Source organism: Nerophis ophidion, linkage group LG15 (assembly GCF_033978795.1).
Source record: "Nerophis ophidion isolate RoL-2023_Sa linkage group LG15, RoL_Noph_v1.0, whole genome shotgun sequence".
In the NCBI taxonomy this organism is placed as follows: Eukaryota; Metazoa; Chordata; class Actinopteri; order Syngnathiformes; family Syngnathidae; genus Nerophis; species Nerophis ophidion.
The window spans coordinates 19,822,627-19,849,711 of record NC_084625.1 but is presented as its reverse complement, the minus strand read 5'-3'; the positions used below and the strand labels follow the sequence as shown (position 1 = coordinate 19,849,711).

The 27,085-nt window shown below is 41.9% G+C and overlaps 2 protein-coding genes across 2 annotated transcripts in view; both read left to right on the top strand.

The window, feature by feature from the left end:
• LOC133569379 (cadherin-18-like) overlaps positions 1–20,843 on the top strand; it is a 145,709-nt gene extending 124,866 nt beyond the window's left edge. Inside the window, exons 3-4 of the mRNA XM_061921664.1 lie at positions 20,056–20,332; positions 20,397–20,843. Of these exons, the coding sequence (XP_061777648.1) occupies positions 20,123–20,332; positions 20,397–20,723 (537 nt within the window). The 5' untranslated portion in view covers positions 20,056–20,122 and the 3' untranslated portion in view covers positions 20,724–20,843. The remainder of the gene's footprint in view (positions 1–20,055; positions 20,333–20,396) is intronic.
• Positions 1–27,085, top strand: part of cdh19 (cadherin 19, type 2) — a 97,979-nt gene that overhangs the window by 10,959 nt on the left and 59,935 nt on the right. The window lies entirely within an intron of this gene.

Genomic DNA, 27,085 nt, shown 5'->3' with positions numbered 1-27,085 from the left:
CATAATGCGCTTAATGCAACCATAGACAGCAGAACAGTTGTATTTCAACTTTTATACACTTAACTTCAGTTATTTGCTGCACTGACAAGATGCCTGCTCGATGCGTGTTGGCGACTGTGGCAAAACTGCCGAGTCCAAACTGATGCGTGACGTCACAATTTACCTCTTTCTTTTACAGGGCGCACCAACCTGGGAACATGAAAACAAAATAATCGCCTCTGTTGGCCACTTACGGTATTTTTCGGACTATAAGGCGCACTTTAAAACATTTCATTTTCTCAAAATTCAACAGTGCGGCTTATAACCCGCTGCGCCTAATGTACGGAATAATTTTGGTTGTGCATACCGACCTCAAAGCTATTTTATTTGGTACGTGGTGAAATGAGTAGATGGCAGTCACACATAAGAGATAAGTGTAGACTGCAATATGATGGTAGTCACACATAAGAGATGTGTGTAGACTGCAATATGACTCAAGAAAACAACACCAAAATTGTATATGTTCCATTGAAAATGTAGAAACATTTTTCAAACATTTTTTGTACGACTTTTATGAAGCTATGAAGCTACACTTGATGTGCTTCAACATACGAGTATTATTATGGTGTGTGTGTAAAAGGTAAGACATAATATCTGGCGTTTTGTTTCGCAATATTATGCAAAAGCAACTTTTCTTACCTTCTGGTACCTGCTGATGTGTATTTGGGATCTGCATAAGTCTTGAAAATTTGCGTCCGCCACGGTAGTCCGTAGTCGATAAGCTTCTTTTTTTCCTCCATCTTCTTGTTATGGGACATTCATCCTCCGCTGTTGCCATTTCTAATATAAAGTAGTGTAAAGGTCTTACTCATATCTGTCAGTAAACTCGCTATCAAAGTGCTAAAACAGTCCGGTGTGGTGAGTTTACATTATTCACCCAAGGAACTTTAGTTGTTAGAGCGTTCCAGTCAGACGGTTTTTCATGGGACGCATCTCCTGTGTTGTTGTTTCCAGATGAGGAAATAACATTATTCTCCGTGCGTCGGCTAATTACAAATATATTCCATAACCTCAAACATGTCTTTTTCAAAGCCTGCAGTGACGGGAAAGGTTAGTGGTGAGCAAAGGATGAGGGGATGCTGCGCTGTTATTGATTTGAGTAACGTCTGAATGTCATTTATCCGGCGTCCTTTAGAAATATTTGTAGTTTTCATCGTGTGAGGCAATGCGAATTAAACAATAAAAAAAAACAAATAACGGTTTGAATTAGTCCAGGTTATCGGGGACAGTTATTACTGACGGACAGGTGTCGCGGTGTGACTGCAGCCAGGCACGTAAGAAAACCCTCGTCTTCATGGCTACGTTTCTGTCGCTTTTACTCATTTATCGCTTTTCCACCGATGCAGCGGTAGGCAACCCAAAACGTTGAAAGAGCCATTCTGGACGCAAATAACACAACGCTGTCAAGCGCCATTCATATAAAACTTGCGTGCCGCACCAACATTAAAATTTCATATCAAGGTGGGGGCCGCAAAACAACGTCAAGTGGGCCGCAATTGGCCCGCAGGTAACATGTCTGAGACCCTTTGGTATAAACCATGTATATTAAGTTTGAAAGTCATTGTTTTTAGGGCTATGAAGACAAGGCAATCATTTTCCCGTGATGGACAGGAAGAGCAGGTTGTAACGAGGTTAATTTGATCATTTGCACTGTCAAACGTGCACATTGCACAAATGGGTGCACATTTCTGATTAATATGACACGGTGCGTCGCGAGCTGCGAGAGTTCTAATGTCCCGACTCAGGTGGTTGGAACCGCGTTTTATGAGCACCCGGCTCGCGGGAACATAATGCGACCGCCTCGGTGCGTGCCGTGCTTAACATCGTGAGACGGCGGCTCGTTGTCATCCTGTCACGCCGCCGTGTACACACGCCGCGCACGCCGCTACCGGAGGTCTTCTGGAAATAGCAAGAAGGAGGAGGAGGGCCTATTAGTTGTAATGAATGGCTGCCAGCCGGAGGGTGAGATCCTCACACGGCGGATGTCATGTCGACGTCTTCTCTGACAGGAGAAAATTGACCGTAGAGCGTGTGCGGCGTACGGTCCATCTTTACCCAGCGCTAATTGATGGGTGTAAAAGTAAAGGTTCCTATAGTAAATCAATCACCGTGGCTGCTACTGTTATCGCCATGATAGATGTGCACTGCAAAAACTGAAATCGAAGTAAGATTAAATTTCTCAAATAAGGGTGATACATGCTTATTTTCTGTCTGATAAGATAATTCTTCTCACTATGCAGATTTTATGTTAGAATCTTTTACTTGTTTTAAGTATTTTGGTCCTAAATGATCTCAGTAAGATATTACAGCTCGTAGCTGAGATTTTATGACCTATATTGAATAAAACATGCTTGAAACTGTCAGTTTGTTGTTGTCGAACCCCAAGATGCAGAGAACAAGAAAACGTGATTTAATAAAAATACAAAGACAAAAACAAACAAACTGTTTAAACAAAAAGAGCGCAAGTGGGCGGATAACAAATTAAGGGTCTTTAGCATGGAAGCTAGCAAGAAACAAAAAGGGGCCTAGCGTGGAAGCTAGCGGGTAGCAAACAGGAATACAGGAGTCGTTACTTGTAGAGTGAAAACAAAACGGAAGCAGGGAACAAAAAACAGTAAGCTACAAACAGATACCGAACGATAGCTTACCGCTATGCTGCAGTGACTCGACATGAAACGACACGACAGGAGCGACAATACGGAAGTCATCGACAAGACAATACAATAATCCAGCAGTGACTGGAGGGGAAGACAGGTCTAAATAGGAGCGGACTGATTGACAACAGGTGTGGCCAGGTGCCAATCAGCCGCAGCTGAGGGGGAACACAGCACTCAGGGAGAAAGACAGGAAACACTACACACACAGAGGAAACAAAGACAAATGCAGAAGAAAAAACTAAAACATTATCAAACTGTCAGAGGCAAGCCTGACAGAAACTAGAACATCAAGTGTTGCAAAGCTGTTTCATCAACGCTCACAAGTATAAAACTACTTTTTGAAATAATAATTTCTTATTTCAAGCATGAAAAAAAAAATCATGACCGCCAAATGGACTTTGCGTTTTTATTTTCAATGAAACAATAGAAACTATGTACTCATATAGTAGTAAAGTTGGCACAGTACAGCAAACTGACAGTTAATATTTAAACATTTAACATGTGACATTTCAAACAATTTTGAACAGAAATAGTTCATGCACATTCAGATAAATTCTTCAAAATTACACTTACAAATTTTTTCGCCGGAAACCGGGCTGTATTTATGCGCACTAATTGACCTGAAGACCATGCACTTGGCGCGATGATGTCATGTTATTGTCATGATATTCCAAGATGGCGGCGCCCGGACGGGCTGCAACATTACGGAGCTCCTGCTAAAGATGGAACATTTGGCAGAAATACCGGACAATTCTACGAACTTTATGGCTGGCTCACATCGTGGTCACTCCGTGATCACGTACGACCGCCAGACACTTCTGGATGTGGACATATCGGGCCGTTTTGGACTGATAGACGCGTGCGTGCTAAACGTGCTAACTAGCATGGGAATACGTCGGCGGCTATATCCAGCGGCCTGTGAAGCAACGGAGTCTAGTAGCAGCGGGGGCCGTCTACGGAGCAGACGCCAGCGGTGTGATCGGAAACGCGGATGTCGAGCGGGGCTAAAAACAAAGCAGAAGGCTAATCCCCACAGAACACCACTTCCCTCCACCCTGAAGCCGGATTTAAATGGAAAATGCGAGACTACTGGTCTGGGTAAGGAGTCAGTTAAATTAGAACAAGTTTTTTCTGCTTTGAGTGTTTCAGAGTTGGACATGTGTTTTACCGAGGTGGCTAACCATGATGCGTGCAGTTTATCAAAGCAACAAACAAACAATCGGAAAATCCCCGTTACTGAGGTGGCTAACCATGATGCGTGCAGTTTATCAAAGCAACAATCAAACAATCGGAAAATTCCTGTCGTATCAATTCCTAGATATGGTCGTAAGTTTACTAAATGCGCTGGGCATAATAAACACAACATTATTAATATTGCTACTACGGATAATTTGATCAAAAATTCCCTGAAACAGCCCACTAGCTATAATATAGGTTTTTTAAACATAAGATCATTGTCTCCCAAAACGTTATTAGTTAATGATATTATCAGAGACAACAATCTTAACGTCATCGGTCTCAGCGAAACCTGGCTTAAACCAAACGACTTTTTTGCGCTAAATGAGGCATGTCCTCCTAACTTTACACATGCGCATATTGCCCGTCCGCTTAAAAGGGGTGGGGGGGTCGCACTAATATACAACGAAAACTTTAACCTTAGTCCTAACATAAATAATAAATATAAATCGTTTGAGGTCCTTACTATGAGGTCTGTCACACCGCTGCCTCTACACCTGGCTGTTATTTACCGCCCCCCAGGGCCCTATTCGGACTTTATCAATGAATTCTCAGAGTTCGTTGCTGATCTAGTGACACACGCCGATAATATAATCATAATGGGGGACTTTAATATCCATATGAATACCCCATTGGACCCACCGTGCGTAGCGCTCCAGACTGTAATTGATAGCTGTGGTCTCACACAAATAATAAATGAACCCACGCATCGCAACGGTAATACGATAGACCTAGTGCTTGTCAGGGGTATCACCGTTTCCAAAGTTACGATACTCCCGTATACTAAAGTATTGTCCGATCATTACCTTATAAAATTCGAGGTTCAGACGCATGCTCGTCAAACTAATAATAATAATAACTGCTATAGCAGCCGCAACATTAATACAGCCACAACGACAACTCTTGCTGACCTACTGCCCTCGGTAATGGCACCATTCCCAAAGTATGTGGGCTCTATTGATAACCTCACTAACAACTTTAACGACGCCCTGCGCGAAACCATTGATAACATAGCACCGCTAGAGTTAAAAAAGGCTCCAAAAAAGCGCACCCCGTGGTTTACAGAAGAAACTAGAGCTCAGAAATTATTATGTAGAAAGCTGGAACGCAAATGGCGCACGACTAAACTTGAGGTGCACCATCAAGCATGGAGTGATGGTTTAATAACTTATAAACGCATGCTTACCTTAGCTAAAGCTAAATATTACTCAAATCTCATCCACCGTAATAAAAACGATCCTAAATTTTTGTTTAGTACGGTAGCATCGCTAACCAAACAAGGGACCCCTTCCAGTAGCTCAACCCACTCAGCTGATGACTTTATTCAATTCTTTAGTAAGAAAATTGAAGTCATTAGAAAGGAGATTAAAGACAATGCATCCCAGCTACAACGGGGTTCTATTAACACTGATACGATGGTATATACGGCGGATACTGCCCTCCAAAATAGTTTCTCTCGTTTTGAGGAAATAACATTAGAGGAATTGTTACAACGTGTAAATGGAATAAAACAGACAACATGTTTACTTGACCCTCTTCCTGGGAAACTGATCAAGGAGCTCTTTGTATTATTAGGTCCATCAGTGCTAAATATTATAAACTTACCACTCTCCTCGGGCACTGTTCCCCTAGCATTCAAAAAAGCGGTTATTCATCCTCTTCTTAAAAGACCTAACCTCGATCCTGACCTCATGCTAAACTACCGACCTGTGTCTCACCTTCCCTTTATTTCAAAAATCCTCGAAAAAATTGTTGCGGAGCAGTTAAATGAACACTTAGCGTCTAACAATCTATGTGAAACTTTTCAATCCGGTTTCAGGGCAAATCACTCCACGGAGACAGCCCTCGTAAAAATGACTAATGATCTTTTGCTAACGATGGATTCTGATGCGTCATCTATTTTGCTGCTCCTCGATCTTAGCGCTGCTTTCGATACCGTCGATCATAATATTTTATTAGAACGTATCAAAACACGAATTGGTATGTCAGACTTAGCCCTGTCTTAGTTTAACTCTTATCTTACTGATAGGATGCAGTGTGTCTCCCATAACAATGTGACCTCGGACTACGTTAAGGTAACGTGTGGAGTTCCCCAGGGTTCGGTCCTTGGCCCTCCACTCGTCAGCATCTACATGCTGCCGCTAGGTGACATCATACGCAAATACGGTATTAGCTTTCACTGTTATGCTGATGACACCCAACTCTACATGCCTCTAAAGCTGACCAACATGCCGGATTGTAGTCAGCTGGAGGCGTGTCTTAATGAAATTAAACAATGGATGTCCGCTAACTTTTTGCAACTCAACGCCAAAAAAACGGAAATGCTGATTATCGGTCCTGCTAGACACCGAACTCTATTTAATAATACAACTCTAACATTTGACAACCAAACAATTAAACAAGGCGACTCAGTAAAGAATCTGGGTATTATCTTCGACCCAACTCTCTCCTTTGAGGCACACATTAAAAGCGTTACTAAAACGGCCTTCTTTCATCTCCGCAATATCGCTAAAATTCGCTCCATTCTGTCCACTAAAGACGCTGAGATCATTATCCATGCGTTTGTTACGTCTCGCCTCGACTACTGTAACGTATTATTTTCGGGTCTCCCCATGTCTAGCATTAAAAGATTACAGTTGGTACAAAATGCGGCTGCTAGACTTTTGACAAGAACAAGAAAGTTTGATCACATTACGCCTGTCCTGGCTCACCTGCACTGGCTTCCTGTGCACTTAAGATGTGACTTTAAGGTTTTACTACTTACGTATAAAATACTACACGGTCTAGCTCCATGCTATCTTGCCGATTGTATTGCACCATATGTCCCGGCAAGAAATCTGCGTTCAAAGGACTCCGGCTTGTTAGTGATTCCCAAAGCCCAAAAAAAGTCTGCGGGCTATAGAGCGTTTTCCGTTCGGGCTCCAGTACTCTGGAATGCCCTCCCGGTAACAGTTCGAGATGCCACCTCAGAAGAAGCATTTAAGTCTCACTTTAAAACTCATTTGTATACTCTAGCCTTTAAATAGACTCCCTTTTTAGACCAGTTGATCTGCCGTTTCTTTTCTTTTTCTTCTATGTCCCACTCTCCCTTGTGGAGGGGGTCCGGTCCGTTCCGGTAGCCATGTACTGCTTGCCTGAGTATCGGCTGGGGACATCTCTGCGATGCTGATCCGCCTCCGCTTGGGATGGTTTCCTGCTGGCTCCGCTGTGAACGGGACTCTCGCTGCTGTGTTGGATCCGCTTTGGACTGGACTCTCGCGACTGTGTTGGATCCATTGTGGATTGAACTTTCACAGTATCATGTTAGACCCGCTCGACATCCATTGCTTTCCTCCTCTCTAAGGTTCTCATAGTAATCATTGTCACCGATGTCCCACTGGGTGTGAGTTTTCCTTGCCCTTATGTGGGCCTACCGAGGATGTCGTGGTGGTTTGTGCAGCCCTTTGAGACACTAGTGATTTAGGGATATATAAGTAAACATTGATTGATTGATTGATGTTATCGATGGAAAAATGCATTTTTTAGACCATAAAATTTGCCTGAGCGGCTAGGAGACCCTGAAAGCGGTGCCTTGTTGCCTTGTTGCCTTTCCATTAAGAAAAATAAATTAGTTTTTAGTGTAAGTTTTCTGGTTTCAAGAAGTGTAATGCCGAGCGCATATCAGTATGTCAAGATAATGGCACTAGCATTTACTGTATTTAAGAAAATTTTTCAGCATTTTGAGCAAAAAGGTCTCATATATTTTTCCTACCAAGAAAAGTGCACTTATTAGTGAAAATATACTTATTATAAGGTATTTTGGGGTTCCTTGAAGTTAGCCAATTTTACTTGTTTCGAAAAGTCTTAACAAGCCAAATTTTCTTTTTCTATTGGAAGATAATTTTGCTTAGTTCAAGTAAAATGCTCCTCATTTTTTTTTTTTTTATTGTTTTTGAACACTGATTTTTTTCAGTGTGTGCGTTCAAATTTATAAAAGTATTTTTTCAACACAGTTAACTTAAAGGCCTACTGAAATTAGATTTTCTTGATGATAGCAGGTCCATTCTATGTGTCATACTTGATCATTTCGCGATATTGCCATATTTTTGCTGAAAGGATTTAGTAGAGAACACCGACCATAAAGTTTGCAACTTTTGGTCGCTAATAAAAAAGCCTTGCCTTTACCGGAAGTAGCAGACGATGATGTCACCCGTGTGAGGGCTCCTCACATCCTCACATTGTTTATAATGTGAGTCTCTAGCATCAAAAGTTATTCGGACCGAGAAAGCGACAATTTCTCCATTAATTTGAGCGAGGATGAAAGATTTGTGGATGAGGAAATTAATAGTGAAGGACTAGAAAAAATCAAATAAAATAAATAAAGGAAAAAAAAATAGCTGATTGCATTGGGAGCAATTTGGATGTTTTTAGACTCATTTACTAGGATAATTCTGGGAAATCCCTTATCTTTCCATTGTGTTGCTAGTGTTTTAGTGAGTTAAATAGTACCTGATTGTCGGAGGGGTGTGTCCATGGATGTGTTGACGCCAGTCTCTGAGGGAAGTCACGGCAGCTGCATTGATGGTGCAAGCTCCGCTGTAAGAGGCGAATTTTTAGCACAATTTTCTCACCAAAACCTGCCGGTTGACAAGTGGTGGGAACCATGTTTGCTTGGCCGCTCTGATCCATAGTAAAGCTTCACCTCCGGGAATTTTAAACAAGGAAATGCAGTGTGTTTGTGTGGCTAAAGGCTAAAGCTTCCCAACTCCATCTTTCTTCTTTGACGTCTCCATTATTAATTGAACAAATTGCAAAAGATTCAGCAACACAGATGTCCAAAATACTGTATAATTGCTTGATGAAAAGAGACGACTTCTAGTCGCAAGTGGTGCTGGCTATTATTTCCCCTCCAACCAATAACATCACTAACACGCGTCATCATTCCGCGACGTTTTCAACAGGAAATTCCGCGGGAAATTAAAAATTGTAGTTTAGTAAACTAAAAAGGCCGTATTGGCCTGTGTTGCAATGTTAATATTTCATCATTGATATATAAACTATCAGACTGCGTGGTCGGTAGTAGTGGGTTTCAGTAGGCCTTTAAAGTACCAATGATTAAAGTTAAAGAACCAATGGTTGTCACACACACTCTAGGTGTGGTGAAATTTGTCCTCTGCATTTGACCCATCCCCTTGATCACCCCCTGGGAAGTGAGGGGAGCAGTGGGCAGCAGCGGTGCCACGCCCGGCAATCATTTATGGTGATTTAATCCCCAATTCCAACCCTTGATGCTGAATGCCAATCATTCATGCAAACACGACAAGTTGAGTTTATACCAAAATGGATACATGGATGATACAGCAGAGGATTGGGAGAATGTCATGTGGTCAGATGAAACCAAAATATAACTTTTTGGTATAAACTCAACTCGTCGTGTTTGGAGTAAAAAGAATACTGAGTTGCATCCCAGGAACACCACACCTACTGTGAAGCTTGGTGGTGGAAACATCATGCTTTGGAGCTGTTTTTCTGCTAAGGGGACAGGACGATTGATCCGTGTTAAGGAAAGAATGAATGGTGCCATGTATCGTGAGATTTTGAGCCAAAACATCCTTCCATCAGTGAGAGCTTTGAATGGTTGACCAAATTGTTATTTTCCACCATAATTTACAAAGAAATTCTTTAAAATTCCAACAATGTGAATTCCTGGATTTTTTTTCACTTTCTGTCTCTCACAGTTGAAGTGTACCTATGATGAAAATTACAGACCTCTGTCATCATTTCAAGCGGGAGAACTTGCACAATCGGTGGGTGACTAAATACTTTTTTGCCCCACTGTATATGGAGTGGATTGACACATAGCTTTATTTCAAGATGTGTAGAGAAGCCTGTGGAAAGCCGGGGTTTATTTTGTGAATGGCATCGAGAAAACCTGAAACGGACCTATCCGTCCATTTTCTACCGCTTATCCCATTCGGGGTCGTGTGTCAGGCTTTACCCTGACAGTTTGTCTATGTTTTAGTTTATTCCTCTGCATTTGTCTGTTTCCTCTGTGTTTAGTATCTCCTGTTTTTATTTCCTGTCTAGTGTTCTTATTTTGTCAGCTTCCTGTCTTGTTCCCTGAGTGCTGTGTTCCTTCTCAGCTGCGGCTGATTGGCACCTGGCTACACCCGTTGCCAATCAGCCTGCTCCTATTTGTACCTGCTTTGTGTTGTGTCAGTTGCTGGATCATTGTATTTTCATTCGGACTTGTCGTTGCCATATGTTGCTCTTGTCGTGTCGATGTGATTCTTTTCAGCTATTACCTGTCATGCTACATTTTGTCCTGGTCGTCGTAGCGGTAAGCTGTTCTTGTTAGCCATTAGCTGTTTTCAGTTTTTCTGTTTGCTACCCACTAGCTTCCATGCTAAAGTTCCTTTTCGTTTTTCTAGCTCCCAGTGCTAGCTCCCTTAGTTTGTTATTCCGCCCACGTGCGTGTTTTTTGTTTATACCCTTTGTTCTTATTCTAATATTTTATATTAAATCATGTTTTCTCATTCAATGCCTGCCTCCATCTCTGCATCTTGGGGTTCATCACCAAATAATTCTGACATCATGATTTTGCTCAATTGTTGGTGCTCATAAACAGGCTCTAGAGGTGCATTATTGTTAGAAAATCATTAAAAAAAAGTCAATAAGCATAATATGGGGCCTTTAATTTTGCTGGGTTTTATCAGACCAATTTACCGGAACTTGGTTGTTTTCTGATAGTGCAGAAAATACCCCATCTGTGTTTTACCTGTTCCACCTGACTTTGGGTTACCCTCGCACTTTTGACCTAATCAGAGAGAGCATCATTGATCCGGCTCTTGTCTCGTGTGCGTCTCGGGAGAGGCAGCGGCCTCATTAGAAGTCTTCATTAGTCAGCTGCAGGGTGCAGGGCCGTGTCATGTCGAAGCCGCGTACAATATCGCCTCTTGTCTGCTCTCAAAGCCTGTTTTCAACAAAGCGCCAGGAAAATGAAGAAACAAGAAGGGTTTTGTTTTTTTGCTGAAAAACAGGGCCGTGTCACCTTTTGACAGTGGGCGCAGCTAGAAGCAGTGCAGCGCGCTGATTTGTTGGACAGAGAATGGCAACATGTGAGGAAGGAAGATGTCCGCCATCACTTCCTCTTCTTTGAAGCTTTAACGACTAAATAAGTCGCAACATCTTGTTTTTTATACATTAGGGCCATTTTTAATCAATCTATACCATACTTGCCAACCTCCAGACTTCCGAAAGTACCCGCACTCTTTTTTTACGAAGACACACTGTTGTAACACGTGCTGAATGAGGCTTGGCATTGTCTTGCTGAAATAAGCAGGGGCGTCCATGAAAAAGACGGCGCTCAGATGGCAGTATATGTGTGACGTCTCCGTGGCATCGTGCGCTAGGGGTGCTTCTTCCAAGATGCAGTCGGGCAATGACACAGCGTACAGGTAAGAAAACAGATTTATTTAACTAAAAAACAGGCTAATAACAAAAACACTGGTGCTAAGGAAATAGGCGAACAAATCTCTACTAGCGTGTGAGCTAGGGAAACAGAAGGTGGCTAAGCGCGGAAGCATTAGCAAGTAAACATGTAGAAAACAAAGAGGCTAGGCGTGAAAACTAGCGAGTACAAAACGGATAATTACCGAAGTCAGGAGTCACGAAGACATCGAAAGGCGTGTAGCAAACTTGACGAGACCAGGACGAGTAAATGAAACAGGTCGGTTAATATAGAGTCACTAATCAAAACCAGGCGTGCAAACAAAGGCAGGTGAACAAATCAAGTCGCCTTGGTGACAAAAGTAAACCAGGAAATGCACAAACTAAGACTCGGAAGCGACCATGAATCAAGAAGATAAACACAAATGACTCAAAACCAAATAATGTAAGATCCGAGCGGCGGATCTTAACAATATGTTTTTCCAAAACCTGTATGTACCTTTCAGCATTAATGGTGCCTTCACAGATGTGTAAGTTACCCATGCCTTGGGCAATAATGCACCCCCATACCATCACAGACGCTGGCTTTTGAACTTTGCGTCGATAACAGTCTGGATGGTTCGCTTACCCCTTTGACACAATGTCGAATATTTCCAAAAACAATTTGAAATGTGGACTCGTCAGACCAAATAAAACTTTTCCACTTTGCATCAGTCCATCTTAGATGATCTCGGGCCCAGAGAAGCCGGCGGCGTTTCTGGATGTTGTTGATAAATGGCTTAATTATGTGATAACGTTGGTGTTCATTTCCAATCTATCAAGATAAGAAAAATAATGATTTTGTTTATGTAGTTTGTTCATTTTCCTTGACTGATGTACTAACATCATGAGGTTTATTAAAATTTTTTTACATGCGTAGTATCACCTACAAAGATACAAATAATTGCTATTGTGACATCTAGTGGACACATTTAGAACAGCTGGGCGATATAGCTCGGTTGGTAGAGTGGCTGTGCCAGCAACTTGAGGGTTCCAGGTTTGATCACACCTTACCCACCTGCTCCCAGTGCCACCAACACTGGTTTAAATGTAATTTAGATATTGGGTTTCACTATGTAAATGTGCTTTGAGTCACTAGAGAAAAGCGCTATATAAATATAATTCACTTCACTGTTTCTTTCATTTAAAAATGTTAGCTATTTTTTTTACTTAACAAAATCATCCCGCGGGCCGGATAAAACCTGTTCGTACTGAGTCGTACGTTGAAACCCCTGCTCTACACTGAACTGGGGTCATTTTTTTTTTTTAACGAACCAGTGACTTGTCCTGAGTGTCGAATGGGAAATTGACAGCTAACGTAGGCTCCAAAGTCCAGCCTGCACCTCGTCAAAGGTAATGTTACAGACATTTAATGAATGAACACGTAGGCCAATTGTTTCAGCCAGTTTATGTGTGGTGTTGGAGTTCCATCCATCCATCCATTTTCTACCGCTTATTCCCTTTCGGGGTCGCGGGGGGCGCTGGCGCCTATCTCAGCTACAATTGGGCGGAAGGCGGGGTACACCCTGGACAAGTCGCCACCTCATCGCAGGGCCAACACAGATAGACAGACAACATTCACACTCACATTCACACACTAGGGCCAATTTAGTGTTGCCAATCAACCTATCCCCAGGTGCATGTCTTTGGAGGTGGGAGGAAGCCGGAGTACCCGGAGGGAACCCACGCATTCACGGGGAGAACATGCAAACTCCACACAGAAAGATCCCGAGCCTGGATTTGAACCCAGGACTGCAGGAACTTCGTATTGTGAGTCAGACGCACTAACCCCTCTGCCACCGTGAAGCCCGGTGTTGGAGTTGTCTGATTGTTTTTTTGTGGCCATGAACGCATCACTGGCTAAAAGAGGAAAGATAGCAGTTGCTGTCAATAAGACATATAGTTTGTTTGTTTTTTGTGTGATAACCACAGAGAGTGAACAGTTTTGCTCGATAGTGGTTTTGTTGCTGATGTTGTTTTGGTGTGGTTACGGCAGTTTTTTCTCAATAACAAGATTGTTGATGCAGACCATCTCATTTTCCTCCTTGAAACGTCTCGGTTGACGTCAACATTGCTTTTAAACATACGACAGAATAAATAGTCGTATGTTTGTTTTGTTTCGAGTTTAGGTTGGGTTTTGGATATGGATTTTGTGCGCTAGATTTTCCGTACGCGGAGAACACGGCAACAGTGCACAATTGCTGATTATTAAGGAGGAACATTGATGCGGGGTCCGTGGACCAAACTTTTTTTTTTTTTAAAAAGCAACCAAGGTTTTTTTAATCCATCCATCCATCATCTTCCGCTTATCAGAGGTCGGGTCACGGGGCCAGCAGCCTAAGCAGGGAAGCCCAGACTTCCCTCTCCCCAGCCACTTCGTCTAGCTCTTCCCAGGGGATCCCGAGGCGTTCCCAGGCCAGCCGGGAGACATAGTCTTCCCAACGTGTCCTGGGTCTTCCTCGTGGCCTCCTACCGGTTGGACGTGCCCCAAACACCTCCCTAGGGAGGCGTTGGGGTGGCATCCTGACCAGATGCCCGAGCCACCTCATCTGGCTCCTCTCGATGTGGAGGAGCAGCGGCTTTACTTTGAGTTCCTCCCGGATGGCAGAGCTTCTCACCCTATCTCTAAGGGAGAGCCCGGCCACCCGGCGGAGGAAACTCATTTCGTCCGCTTGTACCCGTGATCTTATCTTTTCTGTCATGACCCAAAGCTCATGACCATAGGTGAGGATGGGAACGTAGACCGGCCGGTAAATTGAAAGCTTTGCCTTCCGGCTCAGCTCCTTCTTCACCACAATGGATCGATAAAACGTCCGCATTACTGAAGACGCTGCACCGATCCGCCTGTCGATCTCACGATCCACTCTTCCCTCACTCGTGAACAAGACTCCTAGGTACTTGAACTCCTCCACTGGAGGCAGGGTCTCCTCCCCAACCCCGAGATGGCACTCCACCCTTTTCCGGGCGAGAACCATGGACTCAGACTTGGAGGTGCTGATTCTCATTCCAGTCGCTTCACACTCTGCTGCGAACCGATCCAGTGAGAGCTGAAGATCCCGGCCAGATGAAGCCATCAGGACCACATCATCTGCAAAAAGCAGAGACCTAACCCCGCGGCCTCCAAACCGGAACCCCTCAACGCCTTGACTGCGCCTAGAAATTCTGTCCATAAAAGTTATGAACAGAATCGGTGACAAAGGACAGCCTCACTGGAAATGTATCCGACTTACTGCCGGCAATGCGTACCAAGCTCTGACACTGATCATACAGGGAGTGGACCGCCACAATAAGACAGTCCGGTACCCCATACTCTCTGAGCACTCCCCACAGGACTTCCCGAGGGACACGGTCGAATGCCTTCTTTTATTTTGTATTTATTCAAATTTGTTTATTGTATGCTTTGTGGCTTTGTTTGAATTCAGACTCATTCTTATTACTATATATTTTCTCAGTGTATGCATAGTTTATTTGTCATAGAAGCTATGTCTGGGCCCCAGCAGGCTGCGGGGCCCTCAAAATTGTCATTACGCCCCCACCAATTCGAACATCCAAACATTGTGCGTAACAAACTAGTTTGTTTGCCGTGTCTCAGTCTATGAAATCAAATGCCCCAACAAAGAATTCGAAAAAGAAAACTTGTGCTTTAAATGTAATTGTGTTGTATTTACTTACAATGACAATAAAGCTATCTATCCATCCTTTTAATTGCGTACGACTGCAAAATTATGGGACCAAAAGAAAGTTGGTAGTGCCAGTACTTTGATAAAGAAGGTGAGAATTCAATAAATAACTGGGAGCAGCTGAGATTGGCTCCCGCGACCCCAAAAGGGACAAGCGGTAGAAAATATATGGATGGAACTGGGAGCAAAGTACAAAGGAGTGTGTGACGTCTCGGTGGCATTGTGGTGACGAGTTGTTCTCTCGTGGGTGCAGCGGAAGATGGAACACAGCGTGAGGGTAGGGATAAGAATGTATTTATATAATAAAACAAACTAAGAACAAAAACACTTGCACAAAGGCACCAACCAAAAACCAACAGAACTAGCTTGGGAGCTACAAAGAACAAAGGGCGCTAGCGAAACAAACAAAATAGCATATAAGCTAACAAGTATACAAAAATAGATTTACCACAATGTTGGAAGAGCGGCGTCAGCTGTTGTGTGTAGCAAGCAAGAGTCCAAGACTGAATGTCAAACAGAGGCGGGCATATATAGGGAGATAAATAATCAAGGGCAGGTGTGCGTGATCAAAGCAGAGACAGGCGACACTAAATGGGTAACTATGACAACGGAAACAAAACCAGGAAGTGCCACAAAGAACTGAGAAAGACAAATACTATACAGAATGTGATAAACAGAACCAAAAACAGAATATGCCATGATCCAAGACGTGGATCATGACAGTCTGCTTGGCTTTAAATCTGTTAATTTAATTTGTAATTTATTTTTTCTTTCATATTGTTTTCTTCATGTTTAAACCATAATTATTATTATGTATTTCGGTAAGTTGGTTAGTTCTTTAATCAGCAACATCACCCAAAATATTATGGACGGATTTGGAATAAACCTTCAGGAAATGCCAGAAATGGGATAACAGCTGATTAGGTTTTAGGGGTGATCCGGATCAGACCATTTGTTCACTTTACACGACTAAAGCAGTCTGTGTGTCAGTGTCCCCGCCTCCACCCAGTGAGACGAAGAGAGTGGTTGACTGACAAGAGGGTTCACTCCATATATTTTCATTCCACAAAGAGTAAACTCTTTTGCAGCCTGTTTGGATGCGACAGACGAACAATCAATCAATCAACCATCCATCCATCCATTTTCTACCGCTTATTCCCTTTCGGGGTCGCGGGGGGCGCTGGCGCCTATCTCAGCTACAATCGGGCGGAAGGCGGGGTACATCCTGGACAAGTCGCCACCTCATCGCAGGGCCAACACAGATAGACAGACAACATTCACACTCACATTCACACACTAGGGCCAATTTAGTGTTGCCAATCAACCTATCAATGTTTATTTATACAGCCCTAAATCACAAGTGTCTCAAAGGTCTGCACAAGCCACAGCGGCATCCGCGGTTCATCGCCCATATAAGGGCAAGGAAACACTCACAACCCAGTGGGACGTCGATGAGAATGACTATGAGAAACCTTGGAAAGGACCGCAAATGTGGGTAACCCCCCTCCTCGCCTATGGGAGACCGGATGCAATGGACGTTGAGTCGGTCTGACATAATATTGTGAAAGTCCAACAAAAAACACAGACAGGACATCTTAATGCATCCTTTGGTTAATTACCTCCGCCAGGAGGTTATGTGCTTGCTGGGGTTTGTTTGTTTATTTGTCAGTTTGCGAAATAGGTCAAAAAGTCACAAGCAGACTTTGATTTGACCTTCAGGAAATGTCAGAAATGGAGAAAGGAACAACTGGTACGATTTTGGAGGCATAAGTAATTGATGTGAAGTGGAAAATGGGTAGGATTAAATAATCACTGCTTCTTCCTACTCCTGGACATGTAAAGAAAATGTAAAAATGTGATGCATCATTTTGAAACTGTGTATGTTCAATAAAACCTATCTGATCTTTCTAATAAGTTACCGTATGCGTACGTTATGCCTCTGAACTTCTCTGAATGGTTTCCAGCCACAAAAACGAAACGAGTGCATGACTGAAAAAAGGGTTCTCTCTGTTTATTTTTACCCCGCAAAGAGTGAACCCTCATGTAGCCTGCTTGGAAGCGACAAACAAAGAAAACAACCTTTCTGAGTGCTTTTCTAAATCTCCATGAAATTGGGTTTTGGTTCATATTTTTGTGTGTCTGGCATAGATATTTATTTATTTTGTTTAATTGTTTTTGTAAAATCAGGTATTTGTCTGATCTAGAACAGATTACTAACAAGCAGTGTCCTGCAAATGACTTTTAAAAACAAATCCATTTTACTTACTTAAAAAAATTTATTGAATTACTAACAACATTTTTATCTAACAAATGTATTTAATTACTAGGGAAAATAAATATATTACTTAAAAAAAAAAACATCCAATATCTAGCACATGCAGTTGAGAGACGTTTCATGAGAGCAGAGTGTATGGGACTTTAAAAGGCGATGCCTGTTGCCAAATGACGTGTGACTTAAGCAAGTGCGCACTCAGACAGAACAGCCTTTTAGCTCGGCGGTGTTTGTGAGCTTAGCAGCAGCAGTTTGTTGGCGTAGAGCGGCAGCTATGTTGAATCTTTTCACTGGATGCTGTTAGCACCAGTTAATACATGCTGTAGTCTCCTTGTCCACACACGTGTTATTGTAGGACTGCAAGCTTGTCACGTCATTGATTCGTTGCTCATTATTCCCTTGTGGTAGTGGGAAGAGGAGTAGGAGTGTGTGTGTGCGTGTGCGCGTGTGATTTGTTTGCTGTTTGATATTGCCTTTTTCTATTTTACATCAACTTCATTTACGGTTGTTGCTTTCATTAGTAAAAACTTACTTCCTGCATTGAACTTGCTGTGCTTCTGACGCTGTCATATTGACATACAACCACGTCAAAAGCAGCGTGCCATGCTACATCAAACACATCGGTCACAGCGTTTCGTAACGTACGTAAAAGTAACTCGTTGTTCGTAAAAGTAACGGCGTTAGCAAGGCAGACGTTTTTCTCAACACAGCTAACGAGGTATTTAAACTTTTACAATATACAGTCATATATTCTTTCATCTGACATCACATGGACAAAGATAAGACCTTCCGCAGGAAAGTTCTGTGGTCAGATTAAAAAAAACTTGAGCTGTTTGGCCACAATACTTAGCAATATGTTCGGAGGAGAAAATCCCACGAACACCAAACCTACCGTCAAGCATGGTGGTGGTAGTACAGGGGTGCCCATTACATCGATCGCGATCGACTGGTCGATCTCGGAGGGTGTGTCAGTCGATTTCAAGCCAGGCATTAAAAAATAGACATAAAAATGAGCAATCATCAATCATACCAAGACTTCACTTTCGTCAGTTGTTTGACATTCTCGGCACCCGAGGATCTTGTGAGATGATGCTGGCTGCTGCAAGCTCATATTTAAGAAAAAAATCACTAACAGGGCGGATGCAGACAAACACATTTTATTTCTAGAGACTCCGTACCTACTGTCAAAACTCTAAAGACCGACAGCACAGTTCCTGTCTTCACCATAAAAGACCTGTTTCATCCTGCCTGTGCTAACCAAATAAGAGTCTCAGAAAGCTAGCGTGCACAAGCTAGCAAGCTACGGCGATTGATGCCAATGTATTTCTCCCCCGCCCTCAGCGACCGCTTTCTCACTTGCTTGTCCACCCGCACACTCACTGACGTCACTCACCTGCTGTCAGACATTAAAGGCCCACACACACATATGCTACTCTCATAACAAAGTGTTTAAAAACGAGCAAGTTGGACAAAAAAACGAGCAAGTTGGACAAATGAGATGAGCAAGTTGGACAAATGAGATGCCAAATCCAACCACTTTCATGTGGTATTGGACAGAAAGGAGGACTTTTTTTTCCCTCCATTTGAAAATGCGGACGTTATCAGCACCACTGTCTAATTCCAATCAATGCAAGTCATCAGAATCAAATACACCAACTTATATTCTTGTCTTCATGAAAGAAAGGAATCTATGTGTGTTAAACATGCTTGTATTATCATTAAACAGCATTAACTTGTTAACAAAAATGGCTCTTTCATAAATAAATAAATATAAATTATATATAGGAATGAGGTAGATCTCCTCGACTTGGTCAATTGAAAAGTAGCTCGCCTGCAGAAAAAGTGTGAGCGCCCCTGTGGTAGTATTATGCTATGGGCCTGTTTTGCTGCCAATAGAACTGGTGCTTTACAGAGAGTAAATGGGACAATGAAAAAGGAGGATTACCTAAATTCATCAGCCCGGAGGTTGGGTGTTCCAACCGGACAATGACCCCAAACACGCGTCTAAAGTGGTAAAGGAATGGCTAGAAGTAAGGTTTTAGAATGGCTTTCCCAAAGTCCTGACTTAAACGTGTGGACAATGCTGAAGAAACAAGTCCACGTCAGAAAACCAACAAATTTAGGTGAACTGCACCGATTTTGTCTAAAGGAGTGGTCAAAAACTCAACCAGAAGCTTTTGGAAGGCTACCAAAAGCGCCTTATTGCAGTGAAACTTGCCAAAGGACATGTAACCAAATATTAACATAGCTGTACGTATACTTTTGACCCAGCAGATTTGCTCACATTTTCAGTAGACCCATAATAAATTCATAAAAGAACCAAACTTCATGATTGTTTTTCCTGACCAACAAGTATGTGCTCCAATCACTCCATCACAAAACAACAAGAGTTGTAGAAATGATTGGTAACTCAAGACAACTATGACATTATGTCTTTCACAAGTGTATGTAAACTTTTGACCACGACCGTGCAGCTCTTCCTAACCATTTATCATGCCTCCTTAATTGTGAATCAGTGCTTAATGAAACCGTGACGCCACTTCAGCAAACCACAAGAAGTGTTACCGTAGATTTGCAATGATTACAAACACATTTGTAACCTAATTAATGTTTGGGTTTCAAGATCGGAGCATTAATATGCTCATTCCGCAATCTCTGTGAACAGTGGGGAACATGCTGTAATTAATGTAAATGGTAATTGCAGAGCCTTGAATATGCATCCAGGCAGCGGGATGGAAAAGGCTGGCACTTTTTGAAGATCCAAGCCAAACATGGAGGCTGCGGAGGACACGCGAGGATGGAGTGTTTTAGTCGCGGTGATGCTGTTTGCGGTGTTGAGCCACACGAGCGCTGCCAGAGACCGAGAAGCCCCTCGGCTGACCTCGGGGTCCTCACACCAGCACCATCGCCTGAAGAGAGGCTGGATCTGGAAACAGTTGTTCGTCCCGGAGGAAGATCCCACTCCCCGTGTCATCGGCCAGGTATGGACGCCGGCCATGTCCTTCACGCCGCTCACCCCGGCTCACCGCCTTTCTTCTCACGCAGCTCAAATCCGACTATGACCGCGGGGAGTCCGCCATCCAGTACATCCTGTCAGGGGAGGGCGCGGGAGATGCGTTCGCCATCGACGAGTACTCCGGGGAGATTCGAACGCTGAAGAAGCTGGACCGCGAGGAAAAGGCCTTCTATGTCCTCCAGGCGCAGGCCATCAACAGGCGCTCCAAAGAACCTGAGGAGCCCCAATCGGAGTTCATCATCAAGGTGCAGGACATCAACGACAATGCCCCCCGGTTCCAGAACGAGCCCTATGTGTCCAGCATCCCTGAGATGTGTCCCACTGGTACGTTTGACACACTTTTGATATTCATTTAAAGCCCTCTTGAAACCCACTACTACCCACCACGCAGTCTGACAGTTTATATATCAATGATGAAATCTTAAAGGGGAACATTATCCCGATTTCAAAAGGGTTAAAAACAATAAAAATCAGTTCCCAGTGGCTTGTTGTATTTTTTTTATTTTTTTTTCTAAGTTTTACCGGAATATCCCTAAAAAAAGCTTTATAAATTGCCTTTTTTTCACTCTCTGCTAAGACATTATCCATTTTCCTGTGACGTCACACAGTGCTGCCAATGTAAACAAACAATGGCGAATAGCACAGCAAGATATAGCGACATTAGCTCGGATTCAGACTCGGATTTCAGCGGCTTAAGCGATTCAACAGATTACGCGTGTTTTGAAACGAATGGTTGGAGTATGAAAGTATTGAAGAAGAAACCGAAGCTATTGAACGGATAGCTATTGACGCTATTCATAGCCATAGCATGGCCTAATAGCTGCGTTAGCATCGCCGGTAAAATGTGCGGACCAAACGATCAGGACTTTCGCATCTTGTGACACTGGAACAACTTAAATTCTTCGATTGGTAAGTGTTTTTTTCGCATTAAATGTGGGTGGAAGGAAACGTAATATAGTTGCAAATGCATCTGCAGGTTATCCATACATCTCTGTGCCATGTCTGCTTTAGCACCGCCGGTAAATAGCATGTTAGCATCGATTAGCTGGCAGTCACGCCGCGACAAAATATGTCTGATTAGCACATAAGTCAATAACATCAACAAAACTCACCTTTGTGATTTTGTTGACTTTATCGTTGGAAATGCATCTGCAGGTTATCCATACATCTCTGTGCCATGTCTGTCATCGCCGGTAAAATGTGGAGACACTCCGGCACATTCAATGGGGGTCTGGCGGCAGATTTCTTGCCACTTTCGCATCTTCGGGCCAGTGGTGCAACTTGAATCCCTCCCTGTTAGTGTTGTTACACCCTCCGACAACACACCGACGAGGCATGATGTCTCCAAGGTTCCAAAAAATTGTTAAAAAAAAACGGAAAATAACAGAGCTGAGACCCGGTGTTTGTAATGTGTTGAATATGAAAATGGCGGCTGTATTACCTCGGTGACGTCACGTTCTGACGTCATCGCCAAAAGAGCCATAAACAGAAAGGCGTTTAATTCGCCAAAATTCACCCATTTAGAGTTCGGAAATCGGTTAGAAAAATATATGGTCTTTTTTCTGCACCATCAAGGTATATATTGATGCTTACATAGTTCTGGTGATAATGTTCCCCTTTAACATTCCAACACATGCCAATACGGCCTTTTTAGTTTACTAAATTGCAATTTTAAATGTCCCAGGAGTTTCGTCTTGAAAATGTCGCGTAATGATGACGTGTACACGTGACGTCACGGGTTGTTAGGATATATGAGCGCTGCACACACACACAGCTAAAAGTTGTCTACTTTAACGGCATAATTACACAGTATTTTGGAGATCTGTGTTCCTGAATCTTTTGCAGTTTGTCCAATTAATATTGGATAAGTCAGAGTAGAAAGATGGAGTTGGTAAGCTTTAGCCTTTAGCCACACAAACACACGGTGATTCCTTGTTTAAAATTCCCGGAAGTGAAACTTTACTATGGATCCAAGCGAACATGGATCCCGACCGAATGTTAATCAGCAGGTTTCGGTGAGAAAATTGTGGTAAAAAGTCGCTTCTTACCGGAGATCCGCTGAGCTTGCCCCGTCCATAAAGCTGCCATCGACTTCCCTGAGACATTGGCGTCAAGACACACGGTCGTGGACACACACCTCCGACTATCAGGTACTGTTAAACTCACTAAAACACTAGCAACGCAATAGAAATATAAGGGATTTCCCAGAACTGTCGTAGTTAATGTGTCTAAAAACATCTGAATCCGTCACAATGCAATCGCGTTTTTTTTTTTTACTCATTTTTTATTTTTATTTTTTTTTCTAGTCCATCGCTATCAATATCCTCAAACACAAATCTTTCATCCTCGCTCAAATTAATGGGGAAATTGTCGTTTTCGCTGTCCGAATACCTCTTTTTGTTGGAGGCTCCCATTAAAAACAATGTGAATATGTGAGAAGCCATCAACATTTGACGTCATCGTATGCGACTTCCGGTAAATGCAGGGCTTTTCTGTTAGCACCGAAAGTTGCGAACTTTATCGTGGATGTTCTTTACTAAATCCTTTCAGCAAAAATATGGCAACATAGCGAAATGATCAAGTATGACACATAGAATGGACCTGCTATTCCCGTTTAAATAAGAACATCTCATTTCAGTAGGCTTTTAAAACAGTATTCGAGCGGGCAGCACGGTGGCAGAGGGTATGGTGCGTCTGCCTCACAATACGAAGGTCCTGAGTAGTCCTGGGTACAATCCCGGGCTCGGGATCTTTCTGTGTGGAGTTTGCATGTTCTCCCCGTGACTGCGTGGGTTCCCTCCGGGTACTCCGGCTTCCTCCCACCTCCAAAGACATGCACCTGGGGATAGGTTGATTGGCAACACTAAATTGGCCTTAGAGTGTGAATGTTGTCTGTCTATCTGTGTTGGCCCTGCGATGAGGTGGCGACTTGTCCAGGGTGTACACCGCCTTCCGCCCGATTGTAGCTGAGATAGGCACCAGCGCCACCCGCGACCCTAAAGGGAATACGCGGTAGGAAATGGATGGATGGATTGACAATATGTGAGCATCTTCATGTTGACATGAATTGAATAACGTGGACCCCGACTTGAACAAGTTGAACAACTTATTCTGGTGTTACCATTTAGTGGTCAATTGTACGGAATATGTACTGTACTGTGCAATCTACTAATAACATTTTCAATCAATCAATCTTTAAACCACCATACAGCAACATCAACTTTGCTGTTGTTATTGTGACGGTTAGCTGGCATTGTGGTGCGGGTTTGTTCTCTCATCTCAAAGATGCAGTTGGACTTGGACACAGCGTGAAGGTAAGAAATGATTATTTATTTACACTAAGGAAACATACTAGGAACAGAAAAACTTGCACAAGGCACTAAAGGCAAAACAAACAGAACTAGCATGGGAGCTAGAAAGAACTAAAAGCGCTAGCATGTAAGCTAAAGAACAAACAAAGGAAGCATAGCGCGGAAGCTAGCAAGTACAAAAAAAAGTTCTTTAGCACAATCTGGAATCAGCGTCGTCACCTGTTGCATAGAACAGAAACTAAGATGCGAGGTCGAGTAAACGGAAAAGGCAGGCTTAAATAAGGACAGTAATTACAAGGCAGGTGCGCATCAAAAACAAAAGGCAGGTGAAACTAATGCGTAACTATGGCAACAGAACAAAACAGGAAGTGCCAACAGGAACTGAGGAAGTCATTTTACCAACGGAATACGATACAGAAACAGAACAAAACCAGAATATGATATGATCCGAGCAGCGGATCATGATAGTTATAGCACAAATAACATTTCACCACTAGTGTTTTTGCCAGTTATCGGCAAGCTACTTGGAAAATGTAGTAAACCAATCTACAAATTACTAAATGTATGTAGCTAAGCTACAGTGAAATCTAATTGAAGCAAGCTACACTAAAAGCTACGCAGAAAAAAACAAACATCAAAGCTACATATATAGTACATATATTCGGGCTGTCAAAGTTACCGCAAAAATAACGCGTTAACATTAAATTTCAATAACGGCACACAGCGGCCGAATAAAGCAAACACTCCCTTTTTGACCCTTGTGCCGTGCCGTAGCGGGGGGAACTATGGCTGCAGTTCACTTGCTACTGATGAGCCACACGCGAGCAGAAATGGACAAAATAAGGTCAACCTTATAGAACTATCAGGTTCAAATCCATGGCAATTTGTTCTCCCGACAAAAACGGATTATTTTTTGCCTTCAGCAAACGCCTGCTGCGTGTATCGTTCAGAGGTGGGTGGTGCTTCACTTCAGATTACGGTTAAGGTGCAGTGATAACATAACATTTAGATTGTTACTGTGACTGCAATAGGAAGTAAGATGACATAAAAACTCTACAGAAATGAAAGACGGTCGGCAGGATGTTGAAAGGAAACTTTTTTTTTATTGCAAATAGTCGATTCGACATCAAAACCTGTTAATATACTTTTTCAAACCAATCGCACACTTTTCCGTCTTCACATTAAAAGCGCACACTTTACATTCGGTTATACTACATTTAGGGTTTTTCCTTAATGTACGGGTTCATATGAGCCACCACACCTGACAAAATTAAGTAACATAATGTATTGTAACGTCCGTGAGAAAAACAAACACATGTTGACGCTCTTTTTAGCTTTTATCGCCAATTTTATACTAACAACAGGCCCAATTCCAACAAGTATTTCCTTCGTGCTTCACTCCTAGACACACAACACTTGTTCATTCTCTGCCGACATGGTGTGTTCAAAGACCGTGGGTAAAATGACCACCATGACAATAATAACATACACATTAACACCAGCCCTATGCACAGAGGAAGTGGTCCGCACTCCAGACATACTTTAATATATTCCAGATTTAACCGCAAACAGCGATCTTCACAATTTAAATTGTAAATTGTAGAGTAAGCAGCAGCAAGTTAGAAATAGAAAAAAACGATATTATGTAAGAAAATTATATGTTAATATTATACTTAATAACAGATTTGTTTTAAATGTGTATTCACATTTTTAAACAATACAAGCATCAAAAGCAAACCATGAGATGATGTTATATCGACCATGCTCCTAACCACGCCCTCACCACCACAGGTATTTTGGCAATTTAGGAGAAACCCTGACATTACCAAAATAAAATAAAAATTACGATCATTCTTTGTCAGAGGTGTTTGTAATGGTATTCTGTGATATTTGCACCTAAAGAAATACTAGTACATCAGTTTAGGAATACAGGAGTGGGGGTTCTGGCTGATGAAAATATTGTGTAAATTCTGTTATAACATGTTCTGGTCAAATCCTCAATTACAGAATAATTAGCAGGCTGAATATTACATTTTAATAATTTATAGAGAAGGTTAAAACATTGTCCTGCAGCCATATGAAGCCTTCCTCCCCGAAAAATATCAGTCCAGGGTACATTATTAATGATGAAAAATTATACCGATCAGCAATTAATTTTGACTTAACTATAGACAAAACGCGATTATTCGCGATTAAGTATTTCAATCGTTTGACAGCCCTAACGTGTGTTTATATATGTATATGTATATATATATATATATATATATATATATATATATATATATATATATATATATATATATATATATATATATACCAAAAGGGACAAGCGGTAGAAAATGAATGAATGGATGGAGGGATGAATATATATATATACATATATATATATATATATATATACACAAATATATATATACACAAATATATATATATATATATAAATATATATACACAAATATATATATATATATATATGTATATGTATATATGTATATGTATATGTATATATGTATATGTATATGTATATGTATATATATACATGTATATGTATATATATATATATATATATATATATATATATATATATATATATATATATATATATGTATATGTATATATATATGTATATGTATATATATATATATATATATATGTATATATATGTATATGTATATATGTATATATATATATATATATATATATATATATATATATATATATATATATATATATTGGAAGGTCAAATGAAGTTTGGAGCTCTGTAGAAACTGTGCAGAAAGTCGCCGACCTCTGTGCTTCAGCATCTGCTGACCCCTCTCTGTTAGTTTACATGGCCTACCACTTTGTGGCTGAGTTGCTGTTGTTCCCAAACTCTTCCATGTTCTTATAATAAAGCTGACAGTTGAATTTGGAATAATTAGGAGTGAGGACATTTCACGACTGGATTTGTTGCATAGGTGGCAGTTCCATGCTGGAAATCACTGAGCTCCTGAGAGCGGCCCATTCTTTCACAAATGTTTGTAGAATTAGTCTCCATGCCTAAGTGCTTGATTTTATACATCTGTGGCCGGCCCAAGTGATTAGGACACCTGATTAGGACACCTGATTCTCATCATTTGTATAGGTGGCCAAATACTTTTGGCAATATAGTGTATTTTGGCCAATAGTAGCATTGGAGAGCTATTAGCATGTTAGCATAGCAGTATTTGTCGTTCAATACCCTAGCTAGATTAGCGTAGCAACTTTATCCCTGTATGATATGAACATTAGCTTTGTAATACCAAGCTCAGTTGGCGTAGCAGCACTACCTTTCCACTATCATAAATGTCAGGTTCAAACACTGATGACATCTATTAAACAAGACAAGAAGCAAAGAATTAAACAAAGACAGAATTACATTTGTTTCA